Source organism: Poeciliopsis prolifica, unplaced genomic scaffold, assembly GCF_027474105.1.
Source record: "Poeciliopsis prolifica strain line A6 unplaced genomic scaffold, Auburn_PproV2 SCAFFOLD015, whole genome shotgun sequence".
Classification (NCBI taxonomy): domain Eukaryota; kingdom Metazoa; phylum Chordata; class Actinopteri; order Cyprinodontiformes; family Poeciliidae; genus Poeciliopsis; species Poeciliopsis prolifica.
In genome coordinates this window covers 1475277-1490011 of record NW_026562390.1, presented here as the reverse complement: position 1 = coordinate 1490011, position 14735 = coordinate 1475277, and the positions used below count along the sequence as shown (strand labels likewise).

General features: G+C 38.1%; 2 protein-coding genes across 2 annotated transcripts; both read left to right on the top strand.

Annotated features, from left to right (window-relative positions):
- Nucleotides 1–139: 139 nt before the first annotated feature.
- slc31a2 (solute carrier family 31 member 2) lies at nt 140–7377 on the top strand. The gene is made up of 4 exons (XM_055040715.1): nt 140–545; nt 3710–3776; nt 4806–5028; nt 5740–7377. Exons 1-4 carry the CDS (start codon nt 540–542, stop codon nt 5927–5929), a joined length of 486 nt encoding a protein of 161 aa, XP_054896690.1. The 5' UTR covers nt 140–539; the 3' UTR covers nt 5930–7377.
- Nucleotides 7378–8565: 1188 nt separating this feature from the next.
- On the top strand, nt 8566–9813 carry LOC129366552 (uncharacterized). Its single transcript, XM_055040498.1, has 2 exons — nt 8566–9213; nt 9336–9813. Exons 1-2 carry the CDS (start codon nt 8620–8622, stop codon nt 9663–9665), a joined length of 924 nt encoding a protein of 307 aa, XP_054896473.1. The 5' UTR covers nt 8566–8619; the 3' UTR covers nt 9666–9813.
- Nucleotides 9814–14735: the final 4922 nt, after the last annotated feature.

Sequence of the window (14735 nt, the reverse complement as noted above, 5' to 3'; positions counted from 1 at the left end):
GGGGCATATTTTTCCCGCCGCGCTCACCGCTTCCCAACAGCAGGTCGCGAGAGAGGTCAGTTGATCAGCTGTTAGCTGGAGCGCCGAAGCTAGTCGGCTTCGCTCGGCCATTTCCGTTAGTCACATGGTACCAGTAGCGAACATTACGGCGTCAAAAACAAAAAAGCGGTTTAATTTAACGCCTGCGCTAGCTTCGAGGGCTTAACGCTAAGAAACTGCGTTATTTAGCGATTAAAATGGAACACGAGCTCGTTTTTTGAGCTGTTTTCAACCTGAGCCGATGGGAACATTTATTTTAATCGTTGCCATTTAATGGCTGTAAAAGACTCCATTACCCTTGAGCCTCTGGGGGTTATTTATGTCACGGGTTTAGCCTCCCTCTCTGTGCGGCTGAAGTGCTGAGTGTCGCTGGGCTGCGTTCAGCCGGTGGCCCGGTCCGGTCGGTACTCGGAGCTACAGCTGAAGTTCTGATGGGAGCCGAACTCAGCGCCAGCTGAAACCGGACTTTTAGCTCCACCGTTAGCTTCAACGTTAGCAACATGCAGGTAGGTTTTCTGTTTGGAGTTAAAACAAAGCCAACATAGTAGGGAGCTTTGTTGCTTTCTAAGTTATGCTCCATTGTAAGCTTGTTGGTGTGTAAAATCCTTTCTAGTGTTTTAACAAACTACAATTTAACAAACATCCAGTGGAAGTAAAACATGGATCATTAAACATCTCTTCTTATCAACACAACCAACCACATGTTTTTCTAAATATCAGCTCAATTCAGCAGGTTTTTAAACTGTTGCACGAATTTTTTATAGTTTTTATTTGTTGAAAGATTTTTTCTGCAAAAACTTAGAAACTGTGGAATTTGCTGTTCATACAGAAATATTTTAAATTTACAAACTTGTCCCTTTAATCGAATATCCAAGTTACTAAAAGGGTGAAAATTACAATAATGCATTGATTTATATTGAAATTACACACTATTAATGATTTCCAGCACTAAACTTGAGGGGTTTTTGTTTGTTGACAAAATGTATTGTGGTTTTCAATTATAATTGAGTTTTCTTTTATTAATCTGGGTTAGGAAATGTTAAAACTTGATCAAATCTTCTCTAGATCTATTTTACCATCCCTGAAAATCAACCATTTGCTCAGTTATTTTAGATTTTTAAAATGGTGTGTCAAATCTCAACACTTTAGTTTGCAAAACTATCAGATTTTAAAATCTGTAGCTTTTTATTTGGACTTTGGCTGCTTTATTTCATTGTTATTTCATGTTCAATCCTTGCTTTTCTTAAATAGCATTTTTTATGAAGAAGATATTTACCAAATTAACTATAAACTGAAAACGTAGTGGATAAATGTGGATGACTGGTAGCTCAGTTTTCTGTCAAACTGTTTTGTACTTAAAAAGACAGTTTTCACTATCTTTTTAAATACAAGAGGAAAACTTGTAACTATTGAAGTTAAAATCCTCTGACAATGATTGAAAACGAGGTTAAGAATGAGTAGAAAAAGTTGCCAAAGTCTGGAGAATGTTTAATAAAATATACAAACTTTAAATATAAGCCATTTGTCAATCATTATGAAAATGGATTGCAAACAAAAATAAGATTTTCCAAACTACAAATTTGTAATAAAAATATCCTTTTTAATTACTTGTATACAAATGATATGCATCTATAAATGGATTTTTCTATGCTTTTTTGAGTTGATTAGGTATTTGTTAGTTTTTAGTTGGTAAAAAAAAAACCTTCACAGATGATTGAACTGTTATAAAAATGTAAAAACCCATTTCAGTGTGTTGATAAGTCCATTTTGTCTGTGATCTGACCCGGTGGTTCTTTAACTGCATCTAGTGTCTATTAACAGAGTGAGGTTTTAGAAGTGAAAATCTGTTTTTACTGGAGGAAAATCATTTCCAGGTGTGAAAAGTGCAAGATTATGAAAGGAAGCTTCACAAAGCAACAGGTGACGCAACGCGAGTTCATGTGAGTTTATGTGCCTCGACCTGCCTGAGTCATCAACAGGTTGGAGTTAAGTGGTTTGATAAACGCATGGAAGGCATTCCTCTGGAAACGGTCGAGTATCTGAGGGAAACTGGGTGGAAAAGCAACAGAAAACCAGAGAGAAACGATGACTGATCATCAGAAATCCTGGAGAAATGGGACTTTGAGGTGGCTTTAAATGTAAAACCAAAACAATCACATGTAAAATGTGCTTCGTTGTGCAAAATATTACATATTAGGCTTTCAGATTGTCTGGTTGACTTCATGTCTGCGTTTCAGCTTTCTTTGTTCACCTGAAAAAATGGGAAATCCAGGTTTTCTCAATAATCTTCTAATAATCAGCCTGCCAGTCGACTCATGTTTGTGTTTGTCTTGACTCATAATCTGATGAGACACGTCTGCTGCGTTCCCAGAAACGCTTCATTATTATTATTATCATGTAAAGTTTATTAGCTTGATGTATTTATTCAAATGTTTTGAACGTAGAGTGAACGAACAGAAAAAAGTAATTGGGTTACAGAGGAAGCTAAAATGAATTTGGACACAGTTCTTCCTCTTTCTTACGTAACTCTGTTCATTGAAAGTCACGTATCTCATAATATGGGCGAATTGAAACCAGAAATTTACATACACCAAATAAAAAAACAAGTTTTATTCCTCACTTGGGCTAGAGTTAAATCAGACCAAACTTTTCCAGTTTGGAAGCTTCTGATTGCTTAACCGAGACATTTGAGTTAATTGGAGTCACACCTGTGGATGGATTTTTAATGTCACACCTGCAGCACTTTGCTCTCTGCATCGGCACGATGGGAAAGTTAAAGGAAATCAGAAAAGATGTCGGGAAGAGTTTCACTGAGCAACACTGAGCTGGTTCTTCCTGGGGAACAGAAGATGCTGCAGTTCAGCAGTAAAGCGCTGAAATTGTAGTAAAGTGCTGGAATTGTAGTAAAACTTTGGAGTTGCAGTAAAGCGCTGGAATTGTAGTAAAACTTTGGAATTGCCATAAAGCGCTGGAATTGTAGCAAAACTTTGGAGTTGAAGTAAAGCGCTGGAATTGTAGTAAAACTTTGGAGTTGAAGTAAAGCGCTGGAATTGTAGTAAAACTTTGGAGTTGCTGTAAAGTGCTGGAATTGTAGTAAAACTTTGGAGTTGCTGTAAAGTGCTGGAATTGTAGTAAAACTTTGGAGTTGCGGTGAAGCACCTCGGAGTTGCAGGTTCTGGCGCTGTCTGTACTGGGAGTACTGGGAGTTTGTCGTCACGCTCTGAGTGCAGCTGACGGCAGACAGACGGGACTCGAACCGGGCCGCTGGCAGAACACAAAGAACGTCTCAGTCCGACGTCCACGGCAGCTGGAGAGGACAAAGCGCCTCTCTGACTGAAGAGACGAGTCTGGAGAGATCGGCCGCAGCAGCAGCTGCCAGTTACTTCACCGCCCCAGGAACTGATGTTTGTGTTTGCAGAAACGGAACTGAATCCCAAAAAATCCCGTCTGTCTGGATCTCAGACAGAATGAAAGTTCGCCTGAAGCGACCTGACCTGCTCTGAGCAGAGTCGCGTCTCGGCTCACGCAGACGCTGCATCTGTTATCAGGAACTTATTTAGTAGCTTGAATATGAAGAAAGTGAAGCTCAGATTCTTTCCACAAAGACCAGGAAGCATAATAATGATAATATCTCAGGTAAACATCTGGTTTTCTTTCTTTTTTCTATCAGATGACCTTTGAGGCCTCGAGCAGCGTGACCCTGCTGTTCGACTTCTGGAGCGTTCACGGCCCTACAGGTCAGCAAGGCTCCTTGGTGTCTGATGACCTTTCACCCGAGGTCAACCCATCAGAACCAGAACGGCTTGTTTAAATGTCACAGATCAGAACACATAATAAAAGATCACAGAAACAAACCAGGTGTATTGTTGAAATGTTATCTGAATTTAATTAGATTTTCTTTTAACTTAAACTGTGTGGGTCTCAAGTCAAAAGAGAAAAACTTAAATACTGTTTATAGTTAACACTCTAAATTAATAAATGTCCACAAAAACAAAACAATTTTAATGCAGTTACTTATTTATTTCATAATGTTATTTTGTAACACTTACAAAATACATTTTATGTATATTTGTTTAACAGATCATAACATATTAACAGTAAAAATCAACACATTCATCCATTTCATTTAAATTATTCACCTGAAACTGGTCTGTCAGTTATTTTATAAATCTTAATATTGAACTCGGTGATTTAAAAAGTTTATTTTTGTTTTCTTTCTTGAATCTGTAGAGTATTCCCTGGTTTAGATCAAGTTTCTGCCTGTTCCAGTAATAAACTCCTCCCACTCTGCAGGTTCATAAACGTGAGAAAAAACCAGATGCTGTTCTGCTCTGCAAAAGTTCAGTTTAATGTTTAACAACAGAAACAGAATAAACTTTAAATAATGTTCAACAGAACTTGACTGGGGATATTTTATCCAAGTTTTGCATTGAACGCCTTTTGATTTTGTTGCTTTTGGATTAAGATGAACATGATAAAATGTCTCATAGCTGTCAGAATAATAGTTTTGAGTTTTTCTTTATAGTTTAATTTTCTTTTGACTTTTTGTTTGTTTTCATTCATTTTTCAGAGCGTGTTTGTTTTATTAGTTAAATATAGTTTAGTTTTTTTATACTTAAAGTGCTGTATTGTGATTGTTTATTGAATGCTCAACATTAGATGTAGTTCGGAGCTGAAATCTACGTTATTTAGTGTTTTTTAGTTTTCTGTGCTGCCCCCTGGTGGCTGCTCTGTGAGTTGGTTGTCTGTTTTCTCTCTGCCTGCAGGCATGGTGCTGTCGGTGTTTGTCGTCCTGCTGCTGACCGTCTTCTTTGAAATTCTCAAAGTGTGGCGGGTTTGGCTGAGCAGCGGCTCCGCGCTGACCCGGCCTCCGCCGCCGTACGCCGCCGCGTCGTCCCGCCGCGCGGAGAGCTGCTGCGCGCTGGACGCCAGCCCCTCCGAGTCCTCGCTCACCTCCACAGAGACCGAGCCGCTGAGACCCAGGAACAGGTGGGAACGAGTCCCTGAGGTGTATTAGTAGGAGTGAAGCGATTACCATATTCATAAAGAACATATTTAGAAATGTTCTGTAGTGCAGTTTTAAAAAGCGACGCCAGAACCAACCACAAACACCTTTGGATCAAATTTGTGGGTCAGGATTGTTTACACATCAAGCAATTTGATTCACATTCACACTTAAGGGAACTTAAAGGCTTTTTCTGCAAAGTTTCACCATTTGTTACATTTTCAGCTGCTGTGGTTCTCTTTCACTCTGCTTTGTTAAATGACTATTTGAAACTATTTGAAAAAGCTGTTCCCCTCCTCGCCTGTGGGGGCGCTACACCAAGAATCACTGAAGAAAATCAAACAAAAACCTCTGAGCTCCACTTTCTTCTTAATAAAATGTTAGAAAAATGGATCAGCGTCAGATTTCAGTGTTTGTAGGATTACAAGAACCCAGACATTTCTCCAGCTAACGCTAGTTAGCATGTTTGTTGGTTTTAAATACCCAGAATTCCCTGTTCTGCAGTCCACTTCCTGCTTGGCGTTCACATATACATTCAACCAGCACCAGAGTTCACTTCAAATAAGAAAATAAACCGAGAGCTAATTCTTTTATTTTTTAACTACTGGGACCTTCATATATTAAAATTAGGAATTTTCTTATTTCTTAAATAAGAAAATATTTCTTCTTAAATAAATGAGTGTGTTGGTCTGCAGCTGGCTGCAGCACGTCATCCAGACGTGCCTCCACGTCCTGCAGGTGACGCTCGGCTACATGCTGATGCTCTGCGTCATGTCCTACAACGTCTGGATCTTCCTGGGCGTCGTCGTCGGCTCCGGACTCGGCTATTACGTCGCCTTCCCTCTGCTGGGCCAGATGTCTCTGTTCAGCCGGGTCCGGCACTGAACAGGCGAACGCGGCGATGAGAAGTCGCTTTCTTTGGACTCCACTGCATGTGTTCGGAGAGCTGCCTCACAATGACTTGCAGAAACTCACCTGGAAACCAGAACCGCAGGAGTCGACCAGGGAGTGTTTATCAGGCCAGAGTGGACCTGAGCACAAATAATGTGGTTCGTCCTGATAATGGGTTAGATCATGTCATGTCAGGAGGTTTGTGTGTGTGTGTGTTTGTGTGGAAAAAAACATCTTCTGCTCTCTGCCTTTCTGTTTTGGCAATAAAAGCTCATGTCTGCAACCTTTCTAGTCGCCGCTGTAGCAGTGGTGTCCAAACTTTTGCCCTGAAGGTCAAAACCGTCAAATTTAAACATGCAGGCCACTTTTTCACTAAATTAAAACTGCAAAAAGGAATCATGTTATTCTGCCTGTTTAACAATAAACTAAACTGACCTTTGGCCTGTTGCCTTATTGAAACAAAAACAATTTCCACATTTTTTGGGTCACTAATTGTTTGCTAAATAGTTGCTATTCTTCACTTTTGGCCAGAACAAAATCATTTCAAGGGTCACAAATAGCAACCGGGCCACACTTTGGACACCCATGCACTGTAGTGAGGCTTTAATACTGTGGTCAGAAATCTTCCTCTTTCAGCAGATTGTTTACAAAGCAGATACTTTTTGGTGCGTTGCAGATTTTCAGTGAACTCAAATGAAGTGTCCTGCTATTTGGGGAAACGAATCATTTGATTTTTAGTCTGTAAACTCCTCTGATGAGTCATTTTGGCCGTCAGCAGTCACACGCTCCATTTCGTTTTGGTTTTTTTGTCGATCAGAAACTGCTGTTGCCTTGTAGCCGTTTGTTTTTGCTTGAAGTGAAAAACTTTTTATGACCCATATCTTAAAAGCTTGTGATCAGTGTTTGTGATTCTATATTTTTGGTTTTGTTTGAATCAAAAATAAAAATTAAAGCTGCTGAATATTTGCATCTTTGAAAATATTGACCTCCAACTCAGACAAGTTGAGTGTTTTTTTTTAACATCTTTAGTCTATTTTGAATCCTTGACTACATTCTGTCACTTAATGCATCATTGCTTCTGAATAGTGTCCAAAGTGTATTTGATGGAAAAAGAGTTTGTTCTTTTTCAGGGAGATATTTTCACAGAAATATTCCTAAAATGGAAAGTCGGCAAAAGACGGCTGCAGCAAGCCGCCGCCTGTTCATGGTTCAGTATTTATGGATTTTTTTGTTTAACATAACTCCAAATAATCTGCAGAAAACTCGACTGTGTGTTTTTTTATTTTTTTTTATTTTGAGATCATACCTAAAATAATTCAAACAAAATGCACTTTTGCCCTGTAACCCCTGCAAATACCATTTGTTCACTGTATTCTGGAAAGAGTGACTATTAGACTTTATAACACTAGATAAAAAATACAAATAAAAAAATCTAATTTGTACACTGCATGGTCTTCTTAAAGAATACTTTTGTTTCAGATTGTGATTTGAAGAGCTTTTTAAAATTTATTACAGAACACTCAATATTCTGTAATTATGGAAGCCCGTTTCCGCCACTCTGTTAAAAAATTAAATAAAATTATCTCATTATAATGAGATAGTATCTCAAAATAATGAGATAGTATCTCAAAATAATGAGATAGTATCTCATTATAATGAGATAGTATCTCAAAATAATGAGATAGTATCTCAAAATAATGAGATAGTATCTCATTATAATGAGATAGTATCTCAAAATAATGAGATAGTATCTCATTATAATGAGATACTATCTCATTATAATGAGATAGTATCTCATTATAATGAGATAGTATCTCATTATAATGAGATAGCATCTCAAAATAATGAGATAGTATCTCATTATAATGAGATAGTATCTCAATATAATGAGATAGCATCTCAAAATAATGAGATAGTATCTCATTATAATGAGATAGTATCTCAAAATAATGAGATAGTATCTCAAAATAATGAGATAGTATCTCATTATAATGAGATAGTATCTCAAAATAATGAGATAGTATCTCATTATAATGAGATACTATCTCATTATAATGAGATAGTATCTCATTATAATGAGATAGTATCTCATTATTTTGAGATAGTATCTCATTATAATGAGATAGCATCTCAAAATAATGAGATAGTATCTCATTATAATGAGATAGTATCTCAATATAATGAGATAGTATCTCATTATAATGAGATAGCATCTCAAAATAATGAGATAGTATCTCATTATAATGAGATAGTATCTCAATATAATGAGATAGCATCTCAAAATAATGAGATAGTATCTCATTATAATGAGATAGTATCTCAAAATAATGAGATAGTATCTCAAAATAATGAGATAGTATCTCATTATTTTGAGATACTATCTCATTATAATGAGATAGTATCTCATTATAATGAGATAACTTGAGTTGGCCCTATAGTTTGAATATCTCTTGATAAAAAATGGATAGGATATTGAGTAAATCATTGAGGAGATCATTTTCATAATCTGAAATTTTGGGAGTTTTGGAAGAAACCCATAATGTCAAATTAAGTCTCCGGACGCTGGGAGAAGACTGCAAAAGAAGCGCCTTTGGCGTAGAAAAAATAAGACAGATGTTGCAGAAGTGGCCTCTTTTATTGAGCATCAACTACAAGGATCTGGGAGACAGCACGGCTACAGGTGGATGCACCAGAAATGTTGGATGGCTGGCATAGTCACAGACAGAGAAACAGTACGTCTTTTGATGCGCCTATTGGATCCCAACGGGGTTGACCTGCGTGCACAAAATCGCTTGAGACGACGCTTATATGTCAGTCGGGGACCAAACTATGTCTGGCACATCGATGGGTACGATAAATTAAAGCCTTATGGGATATGTATTAATGGATGCATAGATGGCTTTTCAAGGAAAATGATCTGGCTCGAAGCATATAAGACTAATAGTGATCCTCACATTATTGCTGGCTATTTCATTGACGCTGTGATGGAGTATAATGGATTTCCTCAAAAGATACGAATGGATCACGGCACAGAAAACACTTATGTGGCAGCGATGCAAAGATTTCTGCACAACACCGAGAATGAAAATGGTTTTGACTCTGTTATTCTCGGTCCGAGTACAGGAAATCAAAGGATAGAGCGATGGTGGTGCACTTTAAGAAGTGAATGTTCCCAGTTTTGGATGGAACATTTCGACCAGCTTAAAGCCGACGGCCATTTTGTTGACAGTTTTCTGGACAAATCACTGATCCAGTTTTGCTTCTTACAAACAATACAGGTACTATAAATTTACTTCTTACTTTTAGCACACAAATTTGAAATAAGTTACAAATAATACAGAAGCATGAATTTTTTTTAACAACTATTTTATTTTATTTTTTCAATTTTTTTATCATACAGATGGAGCTGGATGAAGTTGTTCATACATGGAATGACCATCGAATACGATCTACAAATAATCCTCGGGCTCCTCCTGGTCGTCCCACATTAATGCATGGTGTTCCCAACCTGTATGGGGTTCCAAACTTTTTACAGTCTGCTAATCTAACAAAGCTGGAAATATGTGTAGAAGAATGTCATTTCAAGGACTTTCCCTGTGATGTCGATGTATTTCACTTATGCACTGAACTCATGACAGAGCACAGACTGGTAATGACAGATGATGTATATGAAATTACTAATCTTTATGTAAGACTCCGCCAAATGATCAGTGATGGGCTGAGGGAATAGTTTCTCTAAATCGCCCAGGTTAACAAGTCAGATATTATGTCAGTATGTCCTGTGTAAACATTGCGATTGTAAAACTTAAATGCATGAATGAGTTACAATTTGTTTCTATGGTTTATTTAAAAACACTAATACATTTTAGTTTCCTTCAACATTGAGTTCAAGGTCAATCTACTAATTTCTATGTATTAAATCTTTATTGTTGCAAAAATACAAGCCTCTTCTTCAAAACAGCACTAAATAGTGGCAGCATTTGCAGGTTTTCTGTTTTCTTACCCTTACTTAGTCGGGGAAAGTGTTATATGTACAAGGCAATGTTTTAATCATGTTATTACTAACAGATAACCATTTGTGACAATTTTCCTACCAACATGATTGTTTGCAGTTCGTATTAATTCGATAAGAGTACAAATGTTGTCATTACTCTTGACATACAGTACAGACCAAAAGTTTGGACTCACCTTTTCATTCAATGAGTTTCCTTTATTTTCATGACTATTGACATTGTAGATTCACACTGAAGGCATCAAACTATGAATTAACACATGTGGAAATATGGACTAAACCAGGTGTGTCAAACTCATTTTCGTTTTGGGCCAAATCAAGATCATGAAGGCTCTTAAAGGCCTGGTTGTGCCAGAATGAGTTGATAAAACCTGTTCACAAACGGTTAATATGTCAATGAATTCTTAAAATTACATAATATTATTGAAGATTTCCCTTCAGGAACTTATAATAAATGTGACTGTTTATTTACTCGCTGTATAAATCATGGACTATAATCATACATCAACTAAATACTCAAGAAATTGGAGGGATTGGTTGATATAAATTGGCAGTAAACAGATAAAAAACTGCATTGATAGGATTGATAATATTATATTTAATCACACTTAGTGTTTAGTGTAGTCTGTGGAGGGCCACATAAAAAGCTACGGCGGGCCGGATTTGGCCCCCGGGCCTTGAGTTTGACACGTGTACTAAACCAAAAAAGTGTAAACCAACTGAAAATGCGCCTTATATTGTAGTTTCTTCAAAAGTAGCAACCTTTTGCTGTGATTACTGCAAAAGGTAAATATGATTAATGCAAATCACAGTAATCACAGACGACCTCTTGATAAGCTTCAAGAGGTCATCACCTGAAATGGTTTTCACCTCACAGGTGTGACCTGTCAGGTTAGTAAATGAGCTTTCTTGCAGGTTGTGTCCAAATTTTTGGTCTGTACCGTATATATGTTTTTCAGTATTATGGCCAATAAATATGTTTACAGTGCAACAGCAAAATATAAACAGACCCTACACTTTATTCAAAATATATTTATTTTGTATTCTTTCAACAAAGAAAAATCCATTATTTTGACATTCCACTGACAGTTAACAGATCTGAATTTGCAGAACTTGTGCATATATGGTAGAGTTTTGACAATCTACCCTTAAACAAACCAACAGCTGTGCTGCACAAACAAACATTCACCTCTCACAAATAAGTGATCCCTTTTTATAACATCTGTAGAAATTTGGGAATGGTAACATCACCCTGGTAAATTGTTATCTGTAAAACCTTAAATTCTGATAAGGAAATTTTGGGGGAAAACATCTACTTAGATTTTGATAGGCAACTTGTTACTTTAAATAGCCACCTTAATCTCTTTTTTTTCCTCTTCCTCCATCACTTTAAAATCTTTAAATAATGTCCATGACCCATACATTAGAGTCCAAAACCTTGTTCATTTCAGCACTGAAATCTGGATAGCTATCATAATAGATTGACAGCTCGAGGACACAGCTACATGTGTGAGCCACAGGTCTTCTGAGAAACCCTTGAATCTTTGTAAAATCAATAAGAATTTTCTTATCCAAGAACAGGTCTGAACCTGTGCAGAACCTTAGAAACAAGGACAGATGCTGCAAATCTGCGTTCCTGATATATGTGCTAACATACTTTTGAATGTCCTTCTGATGACCACTCATTTCCTGAGGAAAGACAATGGACTTCAAGACTTTTCTTGCATTTGGTTGTAAGTTTTCATACAGTGAAGAAAAGTCCTGGAAGCTGTTCCCGGTGATCCTGAGTGTTTTGGCCCACTGTTCAATAACATAAGCAGGCTCTTGGACAAGTGTTTTGTGTGCAAGCTCCTGGAGGATTTCATTTACGTTGCTGGCAGTTGGCATTCGTCTGCAACTGTAGTTATCAAGAATCTCTATCAATTCCTCTTGGTCAACACTGCTGAAGTCTGACTGCCATGACTGAAACACAAAGCGCTCAGATTCAGGCATGCACTTAAGGAAATTCTCCACTACATCACTTTTTACCTGTCCAAAGGCTGCTTGCTCTAGTAGGACAGGTGCAATCTTCATAGGAAGACATTTCTCTCTTGTCCATCCAAAAACAATTATTCGGCCTACACTCTCCCACTGGCTCTGTCCATAATCATGTCTCAGAAAAGGCACTCTGTAAGTGTTTCCTGTAGTACATTGGTCATAGAATTCTTTCCAGAATTCAGAAAGACAGTCTCTAACGACTCCGCCGTCATCATAACCCATCTCAGGAGTTCCATCTGGCAGTACTAGCTGGATTTTGAAGTCTCTATCTAAAAGTCTGTCATCACAGAAATGTGCTATGAGCTCAGGAAGTACCTGTCCTCTGTGAACTATCAGTGTCTCCTTCACTGCTTTGGCAGATGATGTGGATTGAGGGGATATTGGCAAAGTATCGTCCAAAATCTGTGGCTCACTGTCAGAAAATGGTCCTAGAAACACTATGCCACTGCTATCCAAATCCTCCTCCCTAAGCTCTGTAGACTGAAGTGAAAAGTTTATATTGTCATGATTTGTTCTGTTTCCAATAAATAGAAAGTCAGGAGTTCCTTCTGTGGACATTGTGGATTGGCTGGTCATTGCAACATTAACAGCAGAGGAAGAAGAGGGCCGACTCACAGAACTGTCTTGATCCTGAAAAAATGGTGAAGGCAAATCTTCATCTTGACTGACTGACTGGTTAGCCTTCTTTTTATGGGTGGTCAGGTAAAACCTGAGAATAGTCAGTTTTGTAACATGAAACATTTGTCCAGCAGTGATTTTGTCATCAACTGCCACTTCCTGATAAACTTTCAGATCTATTTCAAAATCTGCTCTGGACCTGTCTCTATTTCTTCCATTTGGAAAGAAAATGCCAACAGCTTTGTGGATGATCTCACTTTTTCTAGCATCCTTTGAAACCTTCCTTGTTCCTCCACCTCTTCTTGCTCTTACTTGTTTAAAAGCCTGTTGGTCTTCATCATAAAGCAGCCAGCCTGTTTCTATTTGTCTCTTTGACTTCAGAGCATTCTTCTTAACGTTTGTTTCAGATTGCTCTTCTTTTTCCAGACCACAACCATCTTGATGAGCAGTTTTCCTTTTACCCAGCTTTGATTTCAGGCGCTCAAACAGTTTTGATTTGCGACTGTTTGGGGGACCAGTTTCCTTCCTTTTACAGTATCCTAATAGGGCGATGCGGTCTCCATATGATGGCAAATAACTCTTTAGCTCTTCATCTGTCATGAGTTGGATGACACTGCTATCAATCTAAACAAGAAGAATAAAAAATAATTTATTTTAAAACTTATGGAACTAGAATTGCATGCAAATTATTTGAATTCAATTATATAACATTGCTAGACACATGCCTTAAACAAACTGTAGTTTTTGAAATACTGATTTATTTTTTAGCTTGTACCTTCTCTCTCAGCATGGTCTCAATAGTTTCCTCAGGAATATTTCTTTGTCTCAGGAAATCACTCAGGTCATCCATTCTGTGATCATACACTGGAAGGTGAAGATACACAAGACCATCATGTTTCCAATAAAATGTAAAGCAAGTCATACTACAAATTATAATTTTCCTGAAAAATTAATTATAATTCATAATGCCATTTATCCATCCATTTTCTAACACCATTGTCCCTAGTGCGGTTGGGAGGTGCTGGTGCCTATCTCTAGCTGCGTTCTGGGCGAGAGGCGGGGTCACCCTGGACAGGTTGCCAGTCTGTCGCATGGCAACACAGAGAAAGACAGGACAAACAATTATGCACACACACACTCACACCTAGGGAGAATTTGGAAAGACCAATTACCCTGACAGTCATGTTTTTGGACTGTGGGAGGAAGCTGGAGAACCCGGAGAGAATCCACACATGCACAGAACATGCAGGCTCCATGCAGAAAGACCCCGGGCCGGGACATTCATAATTCCTTTAAGCGCAATTTATTTATTTTTTTGTGAAATGATTTTACTAGGGGGCCTGCACAGTGGTGCAGTTACTAGCACTGTTGCCTTGCAGCAAGAAGGTCATAGGTTCGATTCCCTGCCCGGGGTCTTTCTGCACGGAGTTTGCATGTTCTCCCTGTGCATGGTGGGTTCTCCCCGGGTACTCCAGCTTCCTCCCACTGTCCAAAAACATGACTGTCAGGGTAATTGGTCTTTCCAAATTCTCCCTAGGTGTGAGTGTGTGTGTGCATGGTTGTTTGTCCTGTTTGTTTCTATGTTGCCCTGTGACAGACTGGCAACCTGTCCAGGTGACCCCACCTCTCGCCTGGAACGAAGCTGGAGAGGCAGCAGCAACTCCCAACCCCAATAGGAACAAGGGTGAACAGAAAATGGAATGCATCTTTTTAAACTTTTGTTTTATAATAACTATTACCACAGTTATTTTATTTGTGTAATTACACAAATTTATGCATATACAGTGGTTTAAATGGACACATCTTGAGAAACCTCTTTAAATTCACAGAAAAGATAAGAAAATATTTATTGGTAATAACAAAGAACTGTACCGTTCCATACTGACAATGTCTTTAGCAGTAGAAAAGGAAAGAAAACATAAAATGAAGCTGTCTGAGGAGCATAAAGGTCTTTCAATGGAGAACTGGAGAAACACACTATAGCAGAGAAGTCACTTATACCGCTTGTGTGATGAGTTAAGGCTTGTGAAAATCCAGCTGGTGCACACCATCCACTCTTCTCTTTCTGAAACAACCTGCACTGTACAAAACCAAGCACATAATGTTTTGTTTGTTACTTGAACTTACTGATTA